The sequence below is a fragment of the Saimiri boliviensis genome, chromosome 8 (assembly GCF_048565385.1).
Source record: "Saimiri boliviensis isolate mSaiBol1 chromosome 8, mSaiBol1.pri, whole genome shotgun sequence".
Lineage (NCBI taxonomy): Eukaryota > Metazoa > Chordata > Mammalia > Primates > Cebidae > Saimiri > Saimiri boliviensis.
This window is the reverse complement of record NC_133456.1, coordinates 1,625,382-1,650,298: the sequence shown is the minus strand read 5'-3', so window position 1 is coordinate 1,650,298 and position 24,917 is coordinate 1,625,382. Positions and strand designations below refer to the sequence as shown.

Genomic DNA, 24,917 nt, shown 5'->3' with positions numbered 1-24,917 from the left:
CGAATAGGAACAGCTCTGGAGTGCAGTTCCCAGCGAGAACAGTGCAGAGGGTGAGTGCTCACTGCATTTCCAAACAAGTTTTCACTGCCTACAGACCAGAAGATTCCCAGGCCAAAAAGCACCATGAGTTTTCAGCATGGTGGTTTCAGCTGGTGTCAGGTTGGCACACAGAAACTCACACAAGTTTGGGCAGCCGTTTTGAGCTCCTGGGAGACAGAAGCCTCCCATTCAACTGAAAGTGGGGGGGAGGCAGAGAAAGGGAGCCAGGCAATCTGACTAGGCAGGTACCACCCCAACAAAACAAGCAATCTGAAATGCTCTGAATTAAGAGTTTCACAGAAAGCACAGCTGGACCCAGGACGGTCCAGCTCAGCATAGGTAAGGGCACCAACACTACAGAGGCAGTCCGCCACTACCAAGGCAGTTCACACAGCACAGGGCAGAGCCTGCAGCAGCTCTGCAACACCTCTGCTGGCTGACTGTGACTAGACTACTCCATGAGGAGCAGGGCATCGATGAAAAAAGGCAGCAGCACAACAGGAACTTATAAATAAAAACGACCTTCCTAGGACAAAGCACCTGCGAAAAGAGGCAGTTATGAGTTCTGCTGCAGCAGATTTAAAAGTACCTGCCCAGCAGCTCTGCACAGAACAACTGACCTCCCAGCACAGCACAGTACTTGAGCTCCTATAAGGGACAGACTGTCTCCTCAAGCAACTCTGTGCTCCCCAATATACCCAAAGAGACACTTCATAAAGGAGAGCTCAGGCTGACATCTGGCAGGTACCCTTCTGGGATGAAGATAACAGAAGAAGAAACCGGTGGCAACCCTTGCTGTTCTGCAGCCCCCATGGGTGATCCCCAGCTGAGTGGGGTCTGGAGTGGACCTCCAGCAGTCCTGCAGCAGAGGGGCCTGACTGTTAGAAGGAAAACTAAGAAGCAGAAGGCAATAGCTTCAACATCAACAACAAGGATGTCCACTCAGAGACCCAATCCAAAAGTCACCAACTACAAAGACCACAGGTATATAAAGCCACTAAGATAGAAGAAACCAGTGCAAAAAGGATGAAAACACCAAAAACCAGAACGTCTCTCCTCCTCCAAGGGATCATAACTCCTTGTCGTGGACCGTCCGGACGGGTAGGCACGTCTGCCCGGGGGTCTCTCGACCTGCAAGAGGGTCCCAATACCTGGAAGAGGGAGTGCGCCTGAGAAAATAATAAAGACAGAGAGAGAGAAAGCGAGGCGTCTGGAGGGCTGATAGGCTGTGCCTAAACAGCAAATTTTATTTTTCAAATGCCAAGAATAAATACACTTTCTTGGCTCTGGTTTACCTCATAGCAAGAGGAATGTAAATGTATGCCTCACATGGCCTATACAATAGAGAAATCAGATACACAATGGTTGCAAGAGGAAATGCAAATGTATACCTTACATGGCCTATACAATTGAAAAGTCAGATACACAATCAGTGGTTGTAAAAAGTAATAGAATTTCCTGTAATCACAAAGCTTGTTTGCATCCAGACATTATCACCAGCTAGGAATCAACAATGGATGGAGAATGAGTCTGGTGAATTGATAGAAACAGGCTTCAGAAGGTGGGTAATAACAAACTTCTCAGAGCTAAAAGAACATGGGCTAACCCAATGCAAAGAAACTAAGAACCTAGAAAAAAGTTTAGATGAGAAGCTAACTAGAATAAATAAATGACTTCATAGAGCTGAAAAGCAGAGCACGAGAACTTCACGAAGCATATACAAGTTTCAATAGCTGAATTGATCAAGCAGATGAAAGGATATCAGAGATTGAAAATCAACTCAATGACATAAAACGAGAAGGCAAGATTAGAGAAAAAGGAGTGAAAATAACTGAACAAAACCTCCAAGAAATATGGGATTATGTTAAAAGGCCTAATCTACGTTTGATAGGTGTACCTGAATGCGATGGAGAGAATGAATCTAAGCTGGAAAACACTCTAAAGGATATTATCCAGGAGAACTTCCCCAACCTAGCAAGGCAGGCCAACCTTCAAGTTCAGGAAATACAGAGAACACCACAAAGATATTCCTCAAGAAGAGCAACCCCAAGGCACATAATCAGCAGATTTGCCAGGGTTGAAATGAAGGAAAAAATGCTAAGGGCAGCAAGAGAGAAAGGTCGGGTTACCCACAAAGGGAAGCTCATCAGACTCACAGTGGATCTCTCTGCAGAAACCCTATAAGCCAGAAGAGAGTGGGGGCCAATATTCAACATCCTTAAAGAAAAGAATTTTCAACCTAGAATTTCATATCCAGTCAAACTAAACTTCATAAGTGAAGGAGAAAGAAAATCCTTCATGGACAAGCAATTGCTGAGAGATTTTGTCACCACCAGGCCCGCCTTATAAGAGCTCCTCAAAGAAGCACTAAACAAGGAAAGGAACAACAGTACCAGCCACTCCAAAAATGCACCAAATGATAAAGACCATTGACACAATGGAGAAAATGTGTCAATAATGGGCAAAACATCCAGCTAGCATCAAAATGGCAGGATCAAATTAACACACAATAATATTAGCCTTAAATGAAAATGGACTAAATACCCCAATCAAAAGACACAGACTGGCAAATTGGATAAAAAGTCAAAACCCATTGGTGTGCTGCATTCGGGAAACCCATCTGATGTGCAAGGACACACATAAGCTAAAAATAAAGGGATGGAGGAAGATTTATCAAGCAAATGGAGAGCAAAAAAAAGCAGGAGTTGCAATCCTAGTCTCTGATAAAATGGACTTTAAACCAACAAAGATCAAAAGAGACAAAAAAGGGCAGTACATAATGGTAAAAGGATCAATGCATCAAGAAGAACTAATGATCCTAAATATAATACAGGAGCACCCAGGTACATAAAGCAAGTTCTTAACAACCTACAAAGAGACTTAGACTCCCACATAATAATAGTGGGAGACTTTAACACTCCACTGTCAATATTAGACAGAAAAACGAGATAGAAAATTAACAAGGATATCCAGGACTTGAACTCAGATCTGGACCAAGTGGACCTAATAGACATATACAGAAATCTATACCCCAAATCCACAGAATATACATTCTTCTCAGCAATGCATGGCACCTGCTCTAAAATTGTCCACATAATGGGAAGTAACTCAATCCTCAGCAAATGCAAAAGAATGGAAATCATAACAGTCTCTCAGACCATAGTGCAATCAAATTAGAACTCAGAATTAAGAAACTAACTCAGAACCACTTAACTTCATGGAAACTGAACAACTGTCTCCTGAATATCGACTGGATAAACAATGAAATTATGGCAGAAATAAAGATGCTCTTTGAAACCAATAAGAACAAAGACACAATGTACCAGAATCTCTGGGACACATTTAAAGCAGTGTCAAGAGGGGACTTTATAGCAATAAATGCTCACCAGAGAAGCAAGGAAAGGAAAGATCTAAAATAGACACCCTATCATCAAAACTGAAAGGGTTAGAGCAGCAAGATAAAAAAAAAAAAAAAAAAAAAAAAAAAAAAAAAAAAAAAAAAAAAAAACTCAAAAGCTAGCAGCAGACAAGAAATAACTAAGATCAGAGCAGAACTGAAGGAGATAGAGACACACAAAAAAAAAATCCTTTAAAAAAAAACCAATAAATCCAGTAGCTGGTTTTTTGAAAAGATCAACAAAATAGACAGTTCACTATCCAGACTAATAAAAAAGAAAAGGGAGAAGAACCAAATAGAGGCAATAAAAAATGATAAAGGGGATTATTACCACTGACTCCACAGAAATACAAACTAAAATCAGATATTACTACAAACAACTCTATGCACATAAACCAGTAAACCTGGAAGAAATAGATAGATTCCTGGACACTTGCACCCTCCCAAGCCTAAACCAGGAAGAAGCTGATACCTTGAACAGACCAATAACAAGGACTGAAGTTGAGGCTGCAATTAATAGCCTCCTAACCAAAAAAAAGTCCAGGTCCAGAAGGGTTCACAGCTGAATTCTACCCCACATACAAAGAGCAGCTGGTACCATTCCTTCTGAAACTATTCCAAACAATACCAATAAAGGGAATCCTTCCCAAATCATTTTATGATACCAACATCATCCTGATACCAAAACCTGGCAGAGACTCAACAAGAAAAGAAAACTTAAGGACAATATCCATGATGAACATAGATGCAAAAATCTTCAATAAAATACTGGCAAACCGATTGCAACAGCACATCAAAAAGCTTATCCATCATGATCAAGTAGGCTTCATTATGGGATGCAAAGCTGGTTCAACATACCCAAGTCTATAAATGTAATCTACCACATAAACAGAACCAAAGACAAAAACCACGATTATCTCAATAGATGCAGAAAAGGCTTTTGACAAAATTCAACAGCCCTTTATGCTAAAAACTCTCAATAAACTAGGTATCAAAGGAATGTATCTTAAAAACAATAAAAGCTATTGATGACAAACCTACAGCCACTATCATACTGAATGGGCAAAAACTAGAAGCATTCAGTTTGAAATCCAGCACTAGACAAGGATGTCTCTCTCACCACGACTATTCATTGTAGTATTGGAAGTTCTAGCCAGAACAATTAGGCAAGAAAATAAATAAACGTATTCACTTAGGAAAAGAGGAAGTCAAATTATCTCTATTTGCAGACAACATGATTGTATATTTAGAAGACCCTATCATCTCAGCCCAAAAATCTCCTTAAACTGATGAGCAACTTCAGCAAAGTCTCAGGATACAAAATCAATGTACAGAAATCACAAGCATTTCTATACACCAATAACAGACTGACAGCCCAATCATGAGCAAACTCCCATTCACAATTGCTACAAATAGAATAAAATACCTAGGAATACAATGCAAAGGACCTCTTCAAAGAGAACTACAAACCACTGCTCAATGAAATAAGAGAGGACACAAACAAAAGGAGAAACATTTCATGCCCATGGTTAGGAAGAATCAATATTGTGAAAATGGCCATACTGTCCAAAGTAATTTATAGATTCTACGCTATACTCATCAGGCTACCAATGACCTTCTTCACAGAACTGGAAAAAAACACCTTAAACTTCATATGGAACCAAAAGAGAGCCTGCAGAGCCAAAAGAATCCTAAGCAAAAAGAACAAAGCCGGAGGCATCACGCTACCTAATTACTACAAAGTGACAGTAATCAAAAGAGCATGGTACTGGTACCAAAACAGGATACAGACCAATGGAACAGAACTGAGGCAATGCCACACATCTACAACCATCTGATCTTTGACAAACCTCACAAAAACAAGCAATGGGGAAAGGATTCCTTGTTTAATAAATGGTGTTGGGAAAACTGGCTAGCCATGTGCAGAAAGCAGGAACTGGATTCCTTACTGACACCTTACACCAAAATTAACTCCAGATGGATTAAAGACTTAAACATAAGACCTAACGTCGTAAAAACCCTAGAAGAAAACCTAGACAAAACCATTCAGGATGTAGGCATAGGCAAAACATGTTTTAGTCATGACTAAAACACCAAAAGCATTGGCAACAAAAGCCAAAATAGACAAATGGGATCAAATGAAACTCCAGAGCTTCTATACAGCAAAAGAAACAATCAGAGTGAACCGGCAACCAACAGAATGGGGAAAATTTTTGCAATCTACCCATCTTACAAAGGGCTAATGTCCAGAATCTACAAAGAACTAAAACAGATTTACAAAAAAAAAAAAACAAGCCCATCCAAAAGCGGGAGAAGGATATGAACAGACACTTTTCAAAAGAAGACATATATGAGGCCAACAAACATGAAAAAATGCTCATCATCACCGATTATTAGAGAAATGCAAACCAAAACCACATTGAGATACCACCTCACGCCAGTTAGAATGGCAATCATTAAAAAATCTAGAGACAACAGATGCTGAAGAGGATGTGGAGAAATAGGAACACTTTTACACTGTTGGTGGGAGTGTAAATTAGTTCAACCATTGTGGAAGACAGTGTGGCGCTTCCTTAAGGACCTAGAAATAGAAATTCCAGTTGACCCAGCAATCCCATTACTGGGTATATACCCAAAGGATTATAAATCGTTCTACTATAAAGACACATGCACACGTATGTTCATACAGGCACTGTTTACAATAGCAAAGACTTGGAACCAACCCAAATGCCCATCGATGATAGACTAGACAAGGAAAATGTGGCACAAATACACCATGGAATATGATGCAGCCATAAAAAATGAGTTTGTGTCCTTTGTAGGGACATGGATAAGTCTGGAAACCATCATTCTCAGCAACCTGACACAAGAACAGAAAATCAAACACTGCATGTTCTCACTCATAGGCGGGTGATGAACAATGAGAACACATGGACACAGGGAGGGAGCATCACACACTGGGGTCTGTTGATGGGGGCCAAGGGAGGGACAGTGGAGGTGGATGGGGAGGTAGGGGAAGGACAACATGGGGAGAAATGCCAGATGTAGGTGACAGGGGGATGGAGGCAGCAAACCACATTGCCATGTGTGTACCTACCCAACAATCCTGCATGATCTGCACATGTAACCCAGAACCTTATGTACAATCAAAAAAAAAAAAAAAAAAAAAAAAAAAGAGCCAGGTCCCATGTTGAGCTTCAGTGCGATGCAGGACTCTAGCAAAAAGATGACAGGTTTTAAAGAGCCATGAAAACTTTGTGTTACATACTACATCTAAGAAGACATGACAACAGCCAAAATATAGTACAGTTCCTTAGACAGTTAGACAATAAACCGATAATTAAGTACATTAGATAGGTGTTATAAACCATGTATAACCAACAAGTATTTGGAAGTGTCTGAAATTTTCCAATGCCTTGCTAACATGGATGTGAACTGGGAACAAGTGAGAGTGAAAGATGTTTATTTTTATAGGCAGGTAGCATAATCCATAACAGGAATAGAAGCACCATTACAACTATCTTTCCTTTCTATGATTTAACATATTCTCCTTTGACTTTCAAAACAAAACATAATTTGTATATTTTAGGCTGAAATAAACAATTGAATGTACTGACATCCATATCAAATAACTAAGTAAAGACTTCAAGAATGCAGCCAGGTATGTAACCTGTGAGCTCTAGGATCAAGGCTAGATCCCATCAACATAAGAAGAATCAGGAAATCTGAAACGGTTCAGCTGTGATTTCTTTTGAATTACAAACTCTGTTCAGATTACAGTTAGGCAAACTGCCAGTGAGTTATCAAGGAGATTTCAAATAAATGCATACACTTTGCTTAGGAGCAGTGAACAAAGCAAAGGCCTCTGATAAATTTAATGTCAGCAATGTTCAAAGCTTAGTCTTAGGGCTAGAAAGAACTTAAGAAGCAGAGCAATCTTGGGCACTCCAACACACTGTCCTCACGAGAATCCTGGCAAGTTAGATGAAGGAGGTTGTAGCAATTTAAAGTTCTACTAGATACAATGTTTAAAACTGTTGGTTGGTAAAACTCTGAAAAAGATGATCTGTAAGGGCTCTTTACAGATGATACTAAGACCCAGAGAATTCACATAGTAGTAGTGGGAAAAAGCGTGACTTTCAAAATCAATCACTTGACTAAATTCTTCCCAGACCTCTTCTTCAATGTCTGTTCCTAAGAACATGACTTAACTTTTTCTATTTCTTCACCTATAAAAATGAAGGGAACACTTACCTTTTAAGGATATTATGAAGATTAAATCAGTTCATGTTTATGAAAATACCTGTCACATAATAAATACTCAATCCATGTTGATTGTCTTTTTTCTAAGGGACGAATAACTCAAAAGTCACATAGTGAGGACTAGAATCAAGAACTGGGATCCCCTTCACCACTTAAACAGAATCCAACTATTTCTTAAATGGTCTCCGTACCTCTTGAATCATATCATAAAATAGAGCTTTTTAACACCTGAGTTGGGAGAGGTAGTTATTAAAGTAAATGTGGAATACCACAGGGCTGCAAAGGAGTCAGGAAGTTTAATCAAGGAAATGCTACATTGGCTACGTTTCTAAAAATGACATTTGCTTAGTTTGTACCTGAAGGCTTGACCTTCTGGAAACAATGCAACAAATGAAGTTGGTTATTTTTAATGGATATTTCACAACTAGCATTTCAAGACTGCAGCAAATAGGTATCAAGTGTCTAACGTGTGCAGGGCCCTGGGATGACAAAAGTATGAATGCAACGTTGGCCCTGTTGCCTCTTGCAGAGAAGAGAGGCAGACCTTGAGGAGTAATGAAAACAATCAACCAACCAACGAACCAACCAATAATTGCATAGGAGGTGTGATGGAACTTAAAAAGTTCAAGGCCAGCCTGACACGGTGGGTTACTTAACGCCACTGTACTTAGGGATGAAATGCCCACTGCATCAGGCGTTGGTAAACACTGCAGAAACTATTCAAATGGTGTCAACCGAATTCTAGCAGTTTCTGAGAGGAGCTAGCGTCGTGAACCTGTCAAGTTACTTGACATCTTTAGGTTACGTTTCTCATCTGCAAAACAAGTGAGTTCAAAGCATGGTCGCTGTGTAAGCCTCCTTCCGGCTCTAATATTCCAAATTACACGACACTGACGGTGACCACAGGAAACACAGCGACTCAGGTGTACCGCACACCTCGCACGTGTGAAGCCCTGCGCTCAAGTGCGTCACTGCACTATCTGCACAACTTCCCGAAACGGACATGGCTGCTGCCATGATGTCACAGGTGAGGAAAAGGAGGCTACACGGGACAGAGCCCGGGAGCGCTGGCGGGAACGGCGGCGGCCCGAAGCAGTGCTCCCCGCTCCCGACCCCGGTCTGAAGGTCGCCCCCGAACCGAAGCAGCTCAGGAACGACGCTTCACCGTCACACAAAGGCGCCTCTCTCCACAAACACTGTCTGATCCACGCTCAAGAAACGAGGAAGAGGAAACAGAAGGCCCGGGAAAGGGGTCCTTCCCGGCCGGCGGGCGGACCGAGTCAAGGTCACGGTGGTCCGCCTCACGTGCTCACAGAGTCTCCCGCCCCGCTGTCCCCGAGACGCGCGCGCGCTCACACGGCCGCGCCCAGCCCGGCCGGGCGGACACCGCGACCGCCAGGAGCGGCCGGGGCGGAGGCGCGCGGAGGGGCGGCCACGGGCGGGTACCTGGGCTGCTGGCTGCTCCGGGCGGCTGGCTCTCCCACCACTCGTCTCCGAGGTCGTCTGCCATCTCAGCGCGGGCCTCGACGCGGGCGGACCGCGGGGAAGGCGTCCGGCTGCGGAGAATCGGGCTCTCTCCAGAGCCGGGCGGCCGGCGTCTCTGCACGCGGGGCCTCCGCGCGCCCGTCCGGCGGCGATGACGTCAGGCCTGCGCCGCGCCTCTCCGGAAGCCACTTTCCACACAGGCGCCGACAGGCAGAAGCAGTTTGGAAATGCAAAATGAATTCCCCCAAAGCTAAAAGACAAAAAAAAAAAAAAAAAAAAAAAAAAAAGAGAGACATAAGCCAAAAGGGATTGCCATCGTTTCTGATAATGTCTTTCAAAAAATTGTGTTTAGGCGTTATGTTTTCCGATAAGGCTGTGTCGAAAGTGTGAAACACGATGCCAAGACGAGTTTTGTTTGCTCAGTTTGAACGAACTGGAGCCGCGGGAGGAGCCCCGGGCACGTGCGTGTGTTTGCGCTTGTGCCTCAGTGTCTCGGGGAGTCTGTGTTTGTACAGTTTGCTCTGAGAAACCGTGCACAAGGATCCGTGACCGTGCATGTCGGGTCTTTGTGGTCAATGTAGTTCCGTTATTTCCGCAATGTGAGTAAAGAAAGTGTCCCTGGTCTGGAGAGGCCCGCCCACAGAAAGACGCAATGGCCCGAAGACCTGACAGCTGTTTCCCCGTACCCCCCCGGCTGTGCGTGCCACCCCTCATGGGGGAAAAGGACTAATAAGAGAGTCCATTGCTTCGTTACTGTCGGTAGGAGACCCCAATGCCTCGTGTTCCGTTCCCACCGCGAAGCGGCAGAGAGGGGCTGGGAAAACCCTGTGGGCGCCGAGCGCTGGGCTAGCTGTGAGGGAACGGTGGACGGTGGTTTTCACGACGGCCGTCCTCCGCGGAGACAGAAATTAGACAAAATGTATTTGCAGCACGCAGTGTTCCTGGTGCCACGCGTGGAACAGTAAGATGAGTCTACTCAGGCGTCGCCCTATAGCAGTGGAAATGCAACCTGTGAGAATCAAGGGCCCGACTTCCAGCAGGATACCTCTTCGGAAACGACACGCCGGGGAAACCGGAATTAATTCTGAGCATAGACTTAGCCATCTATGGAAAATGACGCCATGGAAATCCAACTCAAGGTAGTTTATAAATGCATGACTGCCTAGACTTTTGTCGGCACACTCTCAATGCCCCCAGAGGTAGCACATTGTGTATAAATGTGGCAAATGTGAAATAATCTATAAAGATCAAAAGTAATGTGGCTTTTGTGAAGAAATGTAGTTGACATGGAGATTTTCGCGATTAATGGATTGTTGAAAAAGAAAGATAAGACGTGCCAGCGTGGAAGAGGAAGTGCTATGGCTAATAAATATGCAAAGATGTTCACTCTCATTATTAATCTGGGAAATTAAAAAAAAAAAAAAAAACACCACCACAGTGAGATACTTTTTCAGGCAATAAATCACAAAATTAACAAGTGTGGGCCGGGCATAGTGGCTCATGCCTGTAATCCCAGCACTTTGGGAGGCCGAGGTGCATGGAACACCTCAGTTCAGGAGTTCCAGACCAGCCTGGCCAACACGGTGAAACCTGTCTCTACTAAATATACCAAAATTAGCCAGGCGTAGTAGCAGGCGCCTATAATTCCAGCTACTTGGGAGGCTGAGGCAGGAAAATCGCCTGAACCTAGGAGGTAGAGATTGTAGTGAGCCGAGTTGCTGCCATTGCACTCCAGCCTTAGGTGACAAGAGCGAAAGAAAAAAATAAAATTAAAAAAAAGGCCATAATTAAAATTACGTCTGGCAAAATTTAAATTATACAGAGTCTGTGCATCAATGGGAATTGATTCCTGTTTTGTACCATGAACTATGAATGGTCTTACATATATTCCACCTAGTCTCAACCTCCCAAGTAACTGGTACTACATGCTTGCTTATTTTATTGTTGATTTTGTTTTTTGCAGAGACAGTGTCTCATTTTGCTGCCCAAGCTGGTCTTGAACACCTGTCTTCAAGCAATCCTCCCGCTGCAGTCTCCCAAAGTGTTGGTATTACAGGAGTGAGCCACCGTGTCTGGCCATTTTAAAAAAATATACATTTTTAAAGCATTGTAAGAAACAGAACAAACCACCACCAACAACAACAAAAAGGTAAAGAAAAATATGCAGCAGAGACTGCTTGTAATCCTAATATATTTACTATTTATTATTTATTCTCTCATATATTCGCTCTAACTTTACAGAACAAAAGTGTACTGACCCCGGATTATATTGAATAGCCAACCTAAATTGTAGCAACCATTTCTGTTCTGTTTGTTCTTTTATTAGTGAATTCGTTATTGGTGAATTGGCATCCTACTTTATAAATCAGTGTATTGTAAAACCATACTCTCCAGTATCTCATCATATCGTCTAACACAGGGAAGCTCAGGCTGAAATAGCTATTAGGTCTTTTTCTGCTCCCTCTTACTGTTCAGTATTTGAATGAGTATTATTCGAGTTTAGTGAAAGAAGCATTGATTTCTCAATGGGATGAGGTGGGACTTGAAAACGGATGTCTGTGGGCGTACGTGGGTAGAGTAAATACTAGTTCCTTGGAAGAAAGATTGGAATGTTGCTTTGAATAAGTCACTTAACTTTGCTGGGCCTTTCTTTGTGATCCTGTAAAATAAAGGGGAGAAATTATGTGAGTCCTGTGGTCCCTTCCAACTCCATACCTTAATCTTGAATCTCAGATCAAGAATTCTGGAGTTCTGTGGTTAGAGGCAAAGGACGTGATGGAAGTATTGTTTTAGGAAAGCTAAATTGGTATTACTGTGCAGGATGGATAATGAATTTGAGCAGAGCTTCCCACCTGGCATGGAGGGGCCAAAGACTGATCCCCCACAGTCTTTGGAGGAAGCAGTGACCTTGGGCCAGTTGCTTCAGTTTGAGGGTAACATCATCAATTCACTTTAGTGTTGTACAAATATCACCATTTTCTATGGATGCCATGATGTTAAAGGTTGGCAAGAACTGAATTAGAGGGCGATAAAGTTTGAAGGCTGTTTTGTGAATGCACACACACAATGAAAAGGTTTTAATCAGAGCAGAGGCTCTTAGGCAGTAAGCCCAGTCTGTAAGTGTACTTCAGGAACCATCATGACATAGTCAAACTTTTGTATCATGTAGACAATAATGGTAGTAACGACACCAACAATAGATTTCTCTCGAAGCCTCTTATACCTTAATTCATCTAATTATAACTTCATGAGATTACCGTGCTGGGACTAGGGTGAGGCGAGCAGAGGCCTAGGACGCCAGATTTAAGGAAGTGAAGCGATCACTCTCAGGCTGACATTGACACCAACCTGCTAATCCTTGTCTCACTTGAGTCCTGATGCTGGTCCCTTGACTGAAAGCCACAGCTCTGGTTCAGCAGCTCTCCTCCGTTCTTCCTTCTGAGTGTAGTAACTACTTACTGCCTTTGCCTCTTCAGACTTAGGGGTGGTGACTGCTCCCTACCATTACTAGTGCTGGGGTTCTACACCATGCTTCATTTCCCTAGTCTTAACCTCACGTTCAGAAATACTCCCCTTTCTAAGTTATTTTTAGTTTTCCAGCTTTAATGGGTCGTCTTTTGCATGATAGGATCCCAACGATAAAATCACTGCCTACTTAGGATTCCCCTCAAAGCGGAGCCTGTGACAAAGGCATCGATGCAAGTTGTTTGGGAGATGATCTCAGAATCCAAGAATAAAGGCAGAGAGAGTAAGACAAAGAAGGAAGGATCGATGTTAAACTGGGCTCTTTATCCTGTTGGAGACCCTCTGAAAAAAATAGGATGTACCCCAGAATTAGCCTCACAAAGTGATACAGAAGTTAAGAAGAAATTACTTAGGCAGATAGTAAGGTTATAGGAGTCCTCAGTAAGGCTTTAATTTTTAATGAAAAGCAGCCCCAAATCATTTCCTAGCACAGAGCAGCCTGCAAGCTGGGAGCTTTCACCAATGAATGCGGGCAGGACCTAAGGACTAGACATATTCAAATGGCGCCTCTATCTTCCCTTCTCTGCCAGCCACATGTACTGCAAGGAGCAGAGAAGGCGGGACCAATCAACTGGAAAGTCCATTTGCATAGTAAGATTAGAGTGGTGTGATCACAACCTGCCCCGTGTGCTTTGTAAACATCATACCTGGTTGAAGCAATCTATGAGCTCTATGTAGATAAGACACTGCCTCCTCAAGGTGGGGTAGAAAATTCAGTGCATTTGCCACCTGCCTGTCTTTTCTATTCGGAGACCCCTTTCTCTATATAAAGAAGAGGCTGAGGGCTGGGCGCGGTGGCTCAAGCCTGTAATCCCAGCACTTTGGGAGGCCGAGGCGGGTGGATCACGAGGTCAAGAGATCGAGACCATCCTGGTCAACATGGTGAAACCCCATCTCTACTAAAAATACAAAAATTAACTGGGCGTGGTGGCGCCCTTCTGTAATCCCAGCTCGGGAGGCTGAGGCAGGAGAATTGCTTGAACCCAGGAGGCGGAGGTTACGGTGAGCCGAGATCGCGCCATTGCACTCCAGCCTGGGTAACAAGAGCGAAACTCGGTCACAAAAAAAAAAAAAAAAAGAAGAGGCTGGAAGCGGTGGCTCATGCCTGTGATCCCAGCACTCTGGGAGGCTGAGGTGGGTGGATCACCTGAGGTCAGGAGTTCGAGACCAGCCTGGCCAACATGATGAAACCCCTTCTCTACTAAAATTAAAAAATGAGCCGAATGCGGTGACATGTGCCTATAGTCCCAGCTACTGGGGAAGCTGAGGCAGGAGAATCGCTTGAACTTGGGAAGCGAAGGTTGCAATGAGCCAACATCATGCATTGTACTCCAGCCTGGGGTGGCAGAGTGAGACTCTGTCTCTAAAAAAAAAAAGAGAGAGAGAGAGACCTCTTTCTCTTGTCATCTGCCTGTTAAACCTCCGCTCCTAAACTCCTTGCGTGTGTCCAGGTCCTAAATTTTTCTGGCATACAACGATGAACCCCAGGGTATATACCTCAGTATCTTCAAAAGGACAGAAGTCTAGGACCATTGGGGAATTTTTAGACTGTGAGATCTGCTTATTTTTTTTTTAGCTGGATGATGTGTAGTAATAACACAAACAGAAAGATTGGGTTGGAGGCTCTCGCAGTCGGCAAAGTGAGATAGCAGTGTCTTGGATTTTGATAGTAGAAGCAGAGATGAAGAGAAGTGGGACTGAGTGAGATTACTTATGGAGACAGTGTAGAGAACAGAAAAGAGTTCCTGGGCCTCCACTCTTCAGATGTCAGGTATAGGAGGAGAGGCCACAAAGCCCAGGAGAAAATCGCCAGAGGGAAGAGTAGAGCCAGGCAAATGTGATCCCTTCGAATTAAGAAAGAAGAGCAGTCCCAAGACAAGGGTTCACTGCTGAGAGTCAAGGAAAGGGGGATAATTACAAAAGTCAGGGTCTTGCAAAGGGGAAACAGATGGAGATTCAGAGCCACGTGGAGGAGATGCCATCTGATAGGAGCAGGGTCACCTCATTGTCAGAAGCTTCCTGAGTGGCGGGACGATGAGGCCATTTCTATCTTGTGACTTCTATTTTCTCAATGAATTTTGAAACCCAATAATTTAGGACAGTGGTTGCCAATTCTGGTTACTTGGTGGAATTTCCTGGAAAGATTTGTGTGTGTAAGGATTTACAGGTATGTATGTAAAGGTTTGGCTTTTATTAAAATCCTTCTGGATTTTTTCATGCTACCCTCTTCTTTCATTATGACTTTGAAGCAGTACTGTTGGTAACTTTTTTTTTTTTTTTTTTTTAAAGATGGAGTCTCACTCTGTCACCAAGGCTAGAGTGCAGTGGCATGATCTCAGCTTACTGCAACCTCTGCCTCCCAGGTTCAAGTGATTATCCTGAGTAACTGGGATTACAGGTGTGCACCATCATGCCCAGCTAATTTTTGTATTTTTAGTAGAGACGAGGTTTCACTATGATGGCCAGGCTGGTCTCAAACTCTTGACCTCAGGTGATCCACCTACCTTGGCCTCCCAAAGTACTGGGATTACAGGTATGGGATATCGCACCTGGCCCAATATGAATATTTCTTATTATTTGACAAGCATCTGCTGTGTGTTCTCTGATCCCTGTCCTCAGTGTTGTGGTTTAGAGGGTGCCCGACATGGAGGGTACGGGGGTAGTGGGGCTGGGGAGTGGTTTCCGGGTACAGTGATCCCCAGGGTGTGTGTGGTTGTTCAGTTCACTGAGTCCTTGTGACCTGCTCGGTCCTGGAGGTCCACAGTCACAGAGGGCACGGTCTGTGCTCCAGGGGGTCGGCAGCTGCTCCTGGTGCAGATGAGTCGGAAGGTGACTTCCTTCAGGGCATGTGAGCGGCTCTCAGCAGGCCAGCTCGGAGCCCCAGTTTTGGCTGAGCTTATACGCTCGCTGTCACCACATTCCACGTGGCTTCCCAGGCCTCCCCTGCAGCCCATTCTCGGGGCCAGGTGTTCCGTGGACAGGGTGTGTTGCCGCCTTTGATGCCAGAGGCCTGGGGTCGCTTTCCTCCTCGGTTTGTGTGGGGTCAGTGGCGTTCTCACCCGCCTCGTGCCCCGCCATGCCAAGGCAGATGGTTGGTGTCGGGGTGGTGCTGGGGACTGAGGAGTGGAATGACCCTCTGCGTGAAGACGCCCGGGGATCGCGTGTGTGATGCCGGCCACGTCAGCCAGTCTTCCTTCCTGCCGAGGCCACCAGCCTCGGGACAGCCAGCCTGGTTTTAGTGTCGCCAAAGCCCCGCTGTTGGGGAGGGTGGTGTTTGGAGGCGCGGCTGCGGGGTCTTGGATTCCTTTTCCTTCCCACGTGTTTTGTGGAGAGGAGTAACCCAGACGTGGGCCGTGCCAGGTGGAGGTGAGGTCAGGAAAGCAGACAGGAGCTCAGAGCAGGGAATGTTTGTGGACTTGTGCTTATTGAAGGGCCTGGCTGAGTTCCCCAGAGGCTGGGGTTCGTGTTCAAGTTCTGATGCTTCAGACCCGGAGGCCTTTGGAGGTCAAAGGATGTGACCTTGAAGAAGAGGCAGTTCTCACCTGTGGGCCTAGGAGAGGCTGTTGGCTTTAAAACATCACTTTAGGTAATTATAGGTGGTTCCTATAATTTTTGACCCATGCCTGAGCTTCTCTGCAGCTGTGCGCAACCATTTCCATCATGGGGATAGCTTCCTTCTCTGAGCACCTCACAAACATGATGTTTTTGTTGTCTTAGGATTTGCTTTCACCTCTTTTTATTTCCTCTGCACCTATAACTAGGGTTAGATCTCAGCATAGACAGCATGGAAAGTATAATACCTACTGTGGGAGAAAAATCACTTATTCATAAGAAAAGCTATAGGTTTTCTGTATGTCAGCAGGAACCAACCACTTTGTGAGGTAATGTGAAGCTTAGGCACAATGGTGATCTACGGTAAATGAGACGGAGACGTCAGAACTGCCTTGGCAGATTATTAAGGAAAGAGTCAGAAGGCTCCGAGCCCCACTGGGCTTTTTTAGAATGTATTTGTTTTTTAAGACCAAAGAACCTGTCAGCACGCTTTTTTCCCTGGGTGGGCCAGAGGACAATCTTTTCACTAAAGCACCAAGAATACAGTAGTGATGGAGTACTGATTGGCTGAGAAGCTCAATGGTGACTGCCCTGTGCAGACTAGGAATGACAGTAGGAGATACCAAGTATCAGGACGTACCATGGAATCTTAGAATAGCAAAGGCATTTGGCAGTGCGGAATCACCAGAAGCAAAATGGATGTAATTACAGTCAGGGATCCTTGACATTCAGGGTATCTGTGGTGTTCCATAGACTATGATATTCCTAGGGGCAAGATAGATAGGAAGCTAATAAAAGTGTTAATTGAATTATATGACAGCAACAACAATGAACTTGAGCTGGTGAATAGAAGGCAAATGTCAACTGTCAAAATGGAACAGTGTGATCCCTGTACCAGTTTACAGATACGAGTCCATTTGGAAACCCAGAGCTCATCAATTAAAGAGAATCTGGATCCCCTTGAAGAAGAGCCCTTGCAGTACCACAAATATATGCAGTGTTTACCCATCCTTTTTCCACAGGAACCTATGGCCATTTTTTTCAAAGGAACCATACACTGGAGAAATTGGGAATACCTAGCTCTTTCAAAGGCTAGCAGATACAACGTGAACTACATAGATATTAGGGAATCTAAGGTGCATTATAAACCCTTGGTAGAATGGAGCATGCAGTGGCAGGGTGATAGGATACTTGTTCTAATCTGTTTCATACTAGCTGTCATGGCTCCATAAACTTATGGTCATTCCCCAGTTGCTATGTGCATAAGTGTGATAGCAGTTAATAGAACCATTACGTGGGTCCTCTGACCAATGACGTATGAACCACTATGGTAGGAAGGGCCACGTGGAAACCCCTGAAACTGTATCCCTCTCCCTTACTCCTTGGCAAAGGTAATAAATCGGAGACCTTACCTCATTCCGGTGGAATTGCGAAGAGTAATGCCAACTTGAAAGACTAATGGCAACTATGGAGTTCATTTAACCAGTATGATCCTTTCAAAGCCAGGTAGACCATGGCAAATAATGTAGACTACTGTAAACTTAATCAAATGGTTTCCCTAATCATAGAAGCTGTAACAGTTAATCTATCTCTGGTTCAATCAGTCAACACAGCCCCTAGCACTTCATGTGTGATTTTGATCTGACACATATGTTCACTTCAATCTCTGTGAGGTAGGAGATCAAAAGCAATTTGCATTCACTTGGGCAGATTGAGTTCAGATTAACTCAAGGCTGTGGATATTTTTCTGTGAAAATTCTCAGGGCTGCGGTTAACTCAAGGCTATAGATATTTTTCTGTGGACATTCCCAGGGCTGGTTAACTCTCCTGCTTTCCGTCATCATATAGTTCAAAAAGACTCTGATTATGGTTTTTTTTTTTTTTTTTTTTTTTTCAAAATAGAACATTGATCCATTGTATCGATGACATAGTATTAATAGCATCTGGAGAGCAGGAATATCTGTGGTGTATTCTGGATGCTCAGGTAAAATATATGCGTACCAAAGGGTGAGAGAGAAATTACAAATGTTCAGGGGCCTGCAACATTATCTTTTTAGAAGTTTGGTGATCTGAGGCATGCCTGGGTATCTGCGTCAATGTAAAGGTAAATTTTTTTTTTTTTAAACAGACATACAACAAGTAATTAAAGAAGTGGTTTAAGAAAAAGAATAAAAGTCACTGGGTTAGGTGGCTTATGCCTGTAATCCCAGCACTTTGGGAGGCTAAGGTGAGTGGATCACCTGAGGTCAGGAGTTTGAGACCAGCCTGGTGAAACCTCATCTCTACTAAAAATGCAAAAATTAGCCGAGTGTGGTGGTGGGTGCCTGTAATCCCAGCAACTCGGGAGGCTGAGGCGGGAGAATCGCTTGAACCCAGGAGCTGGAGGTTGCAGTGAGCCAAGATCGTGCCACTGTGCTGTAGCCTGGACAACAGAGTGAGACATCATCTCAAAAAAAGAAAAAAAGAATAAAATCTTTCAGAGGACTTTATGGGAAGCCCAAGAGATAGCTTCTGATTCTTTTCTCTTTTTTAAATTGACAAATAATTGTACATATTCTTGGGGTACATAGTGATGTTTCAGTACATATACTATATAGGGATCAGATCAGGCTAATTAGCATATCTGTCATCTTAAACTTATTTTTCACTTCTTCTGTTTGGAATGTTCAATATCTTCCTTCCAGCTGTTTGAAACTATATATTATTGTTAACTATAATCATCCTATAGTGGTATAAAACACAATAATTTATTCCTCCTATCTAGGTGTAATTTTGTATTCTTTTTTTTTTTTTAGAAAAAAAAAAAAGAATAAGAAAAAGAATAAAGAAGAGGAAGTAAGAGAAAGAGGAAGAGGGAGAGAGAATGGGGGTATTGCTTTATTGCCCGGGCTAGAATGCAGTCTAAATATGGGTATGCCTGTAATTGTCCTTAATAATGGAGACATGAAAGAAAATGAGGGAAGAGAATAACAAACAAGGAGCCAACCAACATTTCATTTAAACTTCTAAGTTGATATGATGTGGTACTGATAAGAGTGTATATATTGTGTAAAGTGGAGAGTTCTATAAATGTTAATTACGTTTACTTGTTCCAGATCTGAGTTCAAGTCCTGGATATCGTTGTTAATTTTCTGTCTCATTGATCTGTCTAATATTAATGTTGAAGTCTCCCACTATTATTGTGTGGAAGTCTAAGTCTCTTTATTAGTCTTGTATGTCTGGGTATTCCTGTATTGGGTGCGTATATATTTAGGATCTTTAACTCTTCTTGTTGTTGCATTGATTCTTTTATCATTATATAATGTCTTTCTTTGCATCTTTTGATCTTTGTTGCTTTAAAGACTATTTTATCAGAGGGAAAAATTGTAACTTCTGCTTTTTATTTATTTATTTTTGCTCTCTGTTTGGTTGGTAAATCTTTCTCCATCCCTTGTTTTGAGTCATTGTGTATCCTTGAATGTGAGATGGGTCTGGATGCAGCATACCGATGGGTTTTAGTTTTTTGTCCAAATTGCCTGTCTGTCTTTGAATTGGGAAATTTAGTCAATTTAAATTTAGAATTAATAATGATATATGTGAGTTTAATACTGCCATTTAATATTAGCTGGCTATTTTGCCCATTAGTTGATGTAATTTCTTCATTATATTGATGTTCTTTACTTTTTGGTATTTTTTAGAAAGGCTGATACTGTTTGTTCCTTTCTATGTGTAGTGGTTCTTTCAGAAGCTCTTGTAAAGCAGGCCTGGTGGTGATGAATTCTCTGAGTGCTTGCTTGTTCACAAAAAACTTTATTTTTCCTTCACTTATGAAGCTTAGTTTGGCTGGATGTGAAATTCTGGGTTGAAAGTTCTTTTCTTTAAGGATGTTGAATATTGGTCCCCACTCTCTTCTGGCTTGTAGGGTTTCTGCTGAGAGGTCTGCTCTAAGTCTGATAGGCTTCCCTTTGTGGGTAACCTGACCTTTCTCTCTGGCTGCCCTTAGTATTTTCTCCTTCATTTCAACCCTGGTGAATCTGACAATTATGTGCCTTGGAGTTGCTCTTCTTGAGGAATATCTTTGTGGTGTTCTCTGTATTACCTGGAGTTGAATATTATCCTGCCTTACTAGGCTGGGAAAATTTTCCTGAATAATATCCTGAAGCGTATTTTCCAGCTTGGATTCATTCTCTTCGTCACATTCAGGTACACCTATCACGCGTAGATTAGGTCTTTTCACATAGTCCCATATTTCTTGGAGACTTTGCTCGTTCCTTTTTATCCTTTTTTCTCTAATCTTGTCTTCTCGTTTTATTTCATTGAGTTGGTCTTTGACCTCTGATATCCTTTCTTCTGCTTGATCAATTCGGCTGTTAAAAATTGTGCATACTTCACGTAGTTCTCGTATTGTGTTTTTCAGCTCCATCAATTCACTTATTTTCCTCTCTAAATTTTGTATTCTTGTTGACATTTCATCAAACCTTTTTTCAAAGTTCTTAGTTTCTTTAGATTGTGTTAGAACAAGTTCTTTTAATTCACAGAAGTTTCTTATTATCCACATTTTGAAGCCTGCTTCTGTAATTGGAACACACTTGTTCTCCATCAAGCCTTGTTCCGTTGCTGATGAGGAACCGTGATCCCCTGCTGAGGGAGAGGCGTTCTGATCTTGGGTACTCTCAGCCGTTTTTGGCTGTTTGCTTCCCTTCATTGTAGATTTATCCATCTGTGGTCTTTATAATTAACCGTCTTTGTAATTGGGTTTCTGAGTGAACGTCCAACTTATTGATTCTCAGCGCCGAAATCTGAGCAACCCACTGTGCGGACTAAATCAGCGGCGTTAAGATTGATGGTGCTTTTCTGACTCTGCACCAAAAACCAACGCTCCGAGGCGCCGGCAAAACCGCCTCGCCGGTCAAAAGAGTCGCACTGGAAACCCGTGGGGCTCCTCTGCTGGGAATCTCCTGGTGCGTGAGCAACAAGAATTCATGTGAAGGTGTGGCGTCCTCTCGTTCTCTGCGCTTTTACTGGGAGCTACAATCCCGAGCTGCTAGTGATCAGCCATCTTGGATCTCTCCCAGGTAAATTTTTTGTATCTCTCAGCTTCCGCTAAGAGAAACAGTATTTCGTGCAGATAGCTATGCCACATTTGGAAGTAGTATTCTAACTCATTTATCAGGTGACTCAAAAGCCTGCCATTTTTGAGTAGGATCATGATAAGGGAGGGCTCAGCCACAAGTCTAGGCTATGGCACAGGCTGCCCTGCCACTCAGGCCATAATGAAGTGGCAGATCCAGAGGTGCTGGGTGATCCGTAATGATGGGATCTCCGGCAGGTCCTAAAGGGAGAATTGTGATGCATGCTCCAAGGATTTTCTAGTACAGCTTTGCCTTCTTCAGCCAAACCATTTGAAAAGCAGCTGTGAGGAAAAGGTTGAGTCCTAGCAGAAACAGGCAGTTGACTGTGAAATATCAAATGACTCTATGACTAGAGTGGCCCTTCAGGCACTGGGTATTGTAAGCTTGGGTGCTCACAGCCACAATCCACTGAACAGTGGAAATGGCGTACCTGGGAGCACATCTACGCAAGTCCACAGGTTGCAAGATACGTGAACAGGTGGCTCAGAGTTCCTTGCCTTTTGTGCATAGTATGACCAGCTGATAATGTTGGATGAAAATACACAAAACCGGTTAAGCTTAGTATGTTGATAGATCGGAAAATGGATTGCTACTGCATTTCAGTCACTCGGGGAGGGGTCTTAAAGGATAGAGGTGAACAGAATCCTGGTAGGCAGTTTCAGTACATGCATTCATCTCCTTTGAATAGAGAGAGTAGCCTGAGGTCAGTGTAAATGCAGGGCCTTGGCAACAGTGACTGGTGTGGTTGATTGGGCGAAAGGTCTCTAAGGTAGAATATTTAGTTCAATAATAAAGAGATCTGAGGAACAGGCATGTGGAGGTACCTAAAGGAGTGGGCATAAAGTGTGTGTATCTTTTTTTTTTTTTTTTTTTTTTGAGACAGAGTCTTACTCTGTCATCCAGGCTGGAGTGCAGTGGCATGATCTCAGCTCACTGCAACTCCGCCTCCTAGGTTCAAGCTATTCTCTTGCCTCAGCCTCCTGAGTAGCTGGGATTACTGCCATGTGCCACCATGCCTGGCTAATTTTTGGATTTTTAGTAGAAACAAGGTTTCACCACGTTGGCCAGGATGGTCTTGAACTCCTGACCTCAGGTGATCTACCCACCTCGGCCTCCCAAAGTGCTGGGATTACAGGAGTGAGCCATGACGCCTGGCCAGTGTGTGTATCTTTGTAGCACATGTGTGTGCCCACCAGAAAGTATCCACCACAAATGAAGCACTGACCAACCAGATAAAATGTGGTAGATTGTTTTTCAAAGATGGCCACCAGTATTCCCCATTGTGCCCTGGGTCACGTTGGGGTCACCACCTGCGAAGTCTGACCTGCAGACCCTGACTCAACGACAGATGAATGAATGCACTCTCACATCATTACAGTGTTTCAAGTGGGCTAGGGATGGCTGTTGGCTGCTTTCAGAGGGCGAAATGCAACCGGTCCACCCAGACCCTCTCTCCAGTCACACTTTATTCCCGTAAGATTTTACAACAGAGGCTCTAAGTTAACACACTTGTGGATAATTAACATGGTTAAGAGAATGGTGTTACAACTGGTGAAAGCTTTAGGTTCTGGGGCCCAGAGTAAATGCTATTAGCATGTACTTCCCCTTTGATCTTCCCCAGAGAGACCACCCAGCACAAAATTTGCATGCGTAAACAGAGTGGAGACAAATGGGTGTGGGGTAAGGCCTTTAATCAGTCTCTATCTCTTTCCTTTGCTAATGTTAATGGCAGCTGCCTTCAACCTGCCTCAATAAAACCTTTTGGCCTTCCAAAAGGTTGGAGACTATAATCTATAACTTCCCTAAATACTTTTTGTAATATTTTGCCAACCACCCCAAGTGAATCGCAACACCGCATCTCACATACGATTCTTGCAGTCTGACCTTGACAGTTCTCCCATTGAGGGGTGGAGTCTGTGTTTGGTAGAAAAACCCACAGTCCTCCATTTTGTCCCTCACTTCCTGGAGTCCGCCTGCAGACCCTATTCTGCCTGGTAGCGCAGGGCGACCAATCACTGCTCAGCCTTAACCCGCCAAACCTAAAGCCAACCCCCATCCCCCACCCCTTGGCAGTTGCAGTAGTCTGCCTAGAAACAAGACAGCCAATAAAATTCAAACCGAAGCCCGCCAAGAGGTGACCAATCCCCTTCTGGCACGCAGAAAACCCTCCTCTGCTCTCCCTTCCACCAATCACTCCGCAACACCTCGCCTAAACAGGCCGCCGCCCCTATAAAAACCCTCTCCGGCAGCTGCTGGGTGCAGCTCAGCTCCCCTCCCACCTGGGTTGCCCGCAGATCCCAATAAACCTGGACTCAGCTTAACAACTCCTCGCTCTCATTTGCTTTGGGAAGGGTCTCTGCGGGTCGCACAGTCTGTGATCCCTTTTCTTGAACCTGAGCAGAACTTTATCATGTCAACCAAGAGAACATGGTAAAAATGACGTTGCGTGACTTCTGAGTCTAGATGCATGTCCACCTTGCTCCTTGGGATGCTCACTTGGAACCCAGGCATGCAGCCATCACTGTGAGAAAGCTCAAAGTGGCCCACATAGAGAAACCCTGTGGCAAGAACACGTGTAGGAATTCTGGCTTGCGGCTCAGCTGACGTCCCTGCTGACAGGCAGCATCCACAGTAAAGATTCCTGCAGGTGATTCCAGTCACCCGCTGTTGACTGATCCCACGCTGTGGTCCCAGACGTCGTGGAGCAGAGGCAAGCCGTTCCCACTCTGTTCTCTCTGAATACCTCACCTGACAGGAATTAGTGTAAGAAAAAAATTGGCTGAAACCTGCTTGTTGAACTGCTGTTTCTATCATGGCCACAAGAGGGAGACCTTGTTCCTTGGGGACCTGCAAGCTGCTGAAACCATGTTCCTTTATTGGTCCCTTCCTAGATTGGCACTGGATTTTCCTTCCTTCTCCTGACAGGGCCTGGTGAAGTCAGGTGACTGAATTAAAGCTTCCTTTTTAAAATCTTATATCTTGAGTATGTATGGGCTCTGTGAAGATCCTCTCATTTAGAGGAAGAAAAACCTGATCGTTAGCTTTGCTTTTGTGATGAGTGAGTTGGCATGCAGATTGTGTATTTGGGCCTGAGGAAAAGGAAGTCCAGTCATTTGGGTTTGTACTTTGAAGTTAGTGGGTGAAGGTGAAGCATCTGCATGCAGCAGCCAGGTCTTAAGATCTCTAGAAGGTAGCATCCACTGAAGTAGAGCAGGCACAGAAAGTGGCAGTTTCCAGAATGGTCTGCAGAAGCTTTCCTGGGAGACGCTGGGACTTGTGATTTTTGGACTACAGAAATGGTGCCGCTTGGACTCTGATGCATTTGGTGAGCAGTGCAGTGCACTTGGAGGTAAGGGAGGCTGCCTAGAAGTCATTTCCAATTCCCTCCTATGGTTTATTCCGACTGACAAATAGTTTACCCTTTAGTTTTACTTTTTAAAATCATTTTCTGAAATTGTAAAATATACATAATATAAAATTTATCATCTTAACCATTTTTAAGTATATTAAGTACAGTTTAGTTCAGTGGCATTAAGTACATTCAC

General features: G+C 43.7%; 1 protein-coding gene and 1 long non-coding RNA gene across 3 annotated transcripts in view; one reads left to right on the top strand and one right to left on the bottom strand.

The window, feature by feature from the left end:
• Window positions 1-9,355, bottom strand: part of CMSS1 (cms1 ribosomal small subunit homolog) — a 361,157-nt gene extending 351,802 nt beyond the window's left edge. The window contains exon 1 of the mRNA XM_074403543.1: window positions 9,146-9,355. Within this exon, the coding sequence (XP_074259644.1) occupies window positions 9,146-9,209 (64 nt within the window). The 5' untranslated portion in view covers window positions 9,210-9,355. The remainder of the gene's footprint in view (window positions 1-9,145) is intronic.
• Window positions 9,356-9,468: 113 nt separating this feature from the next.
• The window catches only part of LOC141585312 (uncharacterized), a 400,044-nt gene continuing 384,595 nt past the window's right edge, over window positions 9,469-24,917 (top strand). For both annotated transcript variants that reach the window (XR_012518694.1, XR_012518693.1), the window contains exons 1-2: window positions 9,469-10,323; window positions 11,148-11,333. This is a non-coding gene — a long non-coding RNA (uncharacterized LOC141585312). The remainder of the gene's footprint in view (window positions 10,324-11,147; window positions 11,334-24,917) is intronic.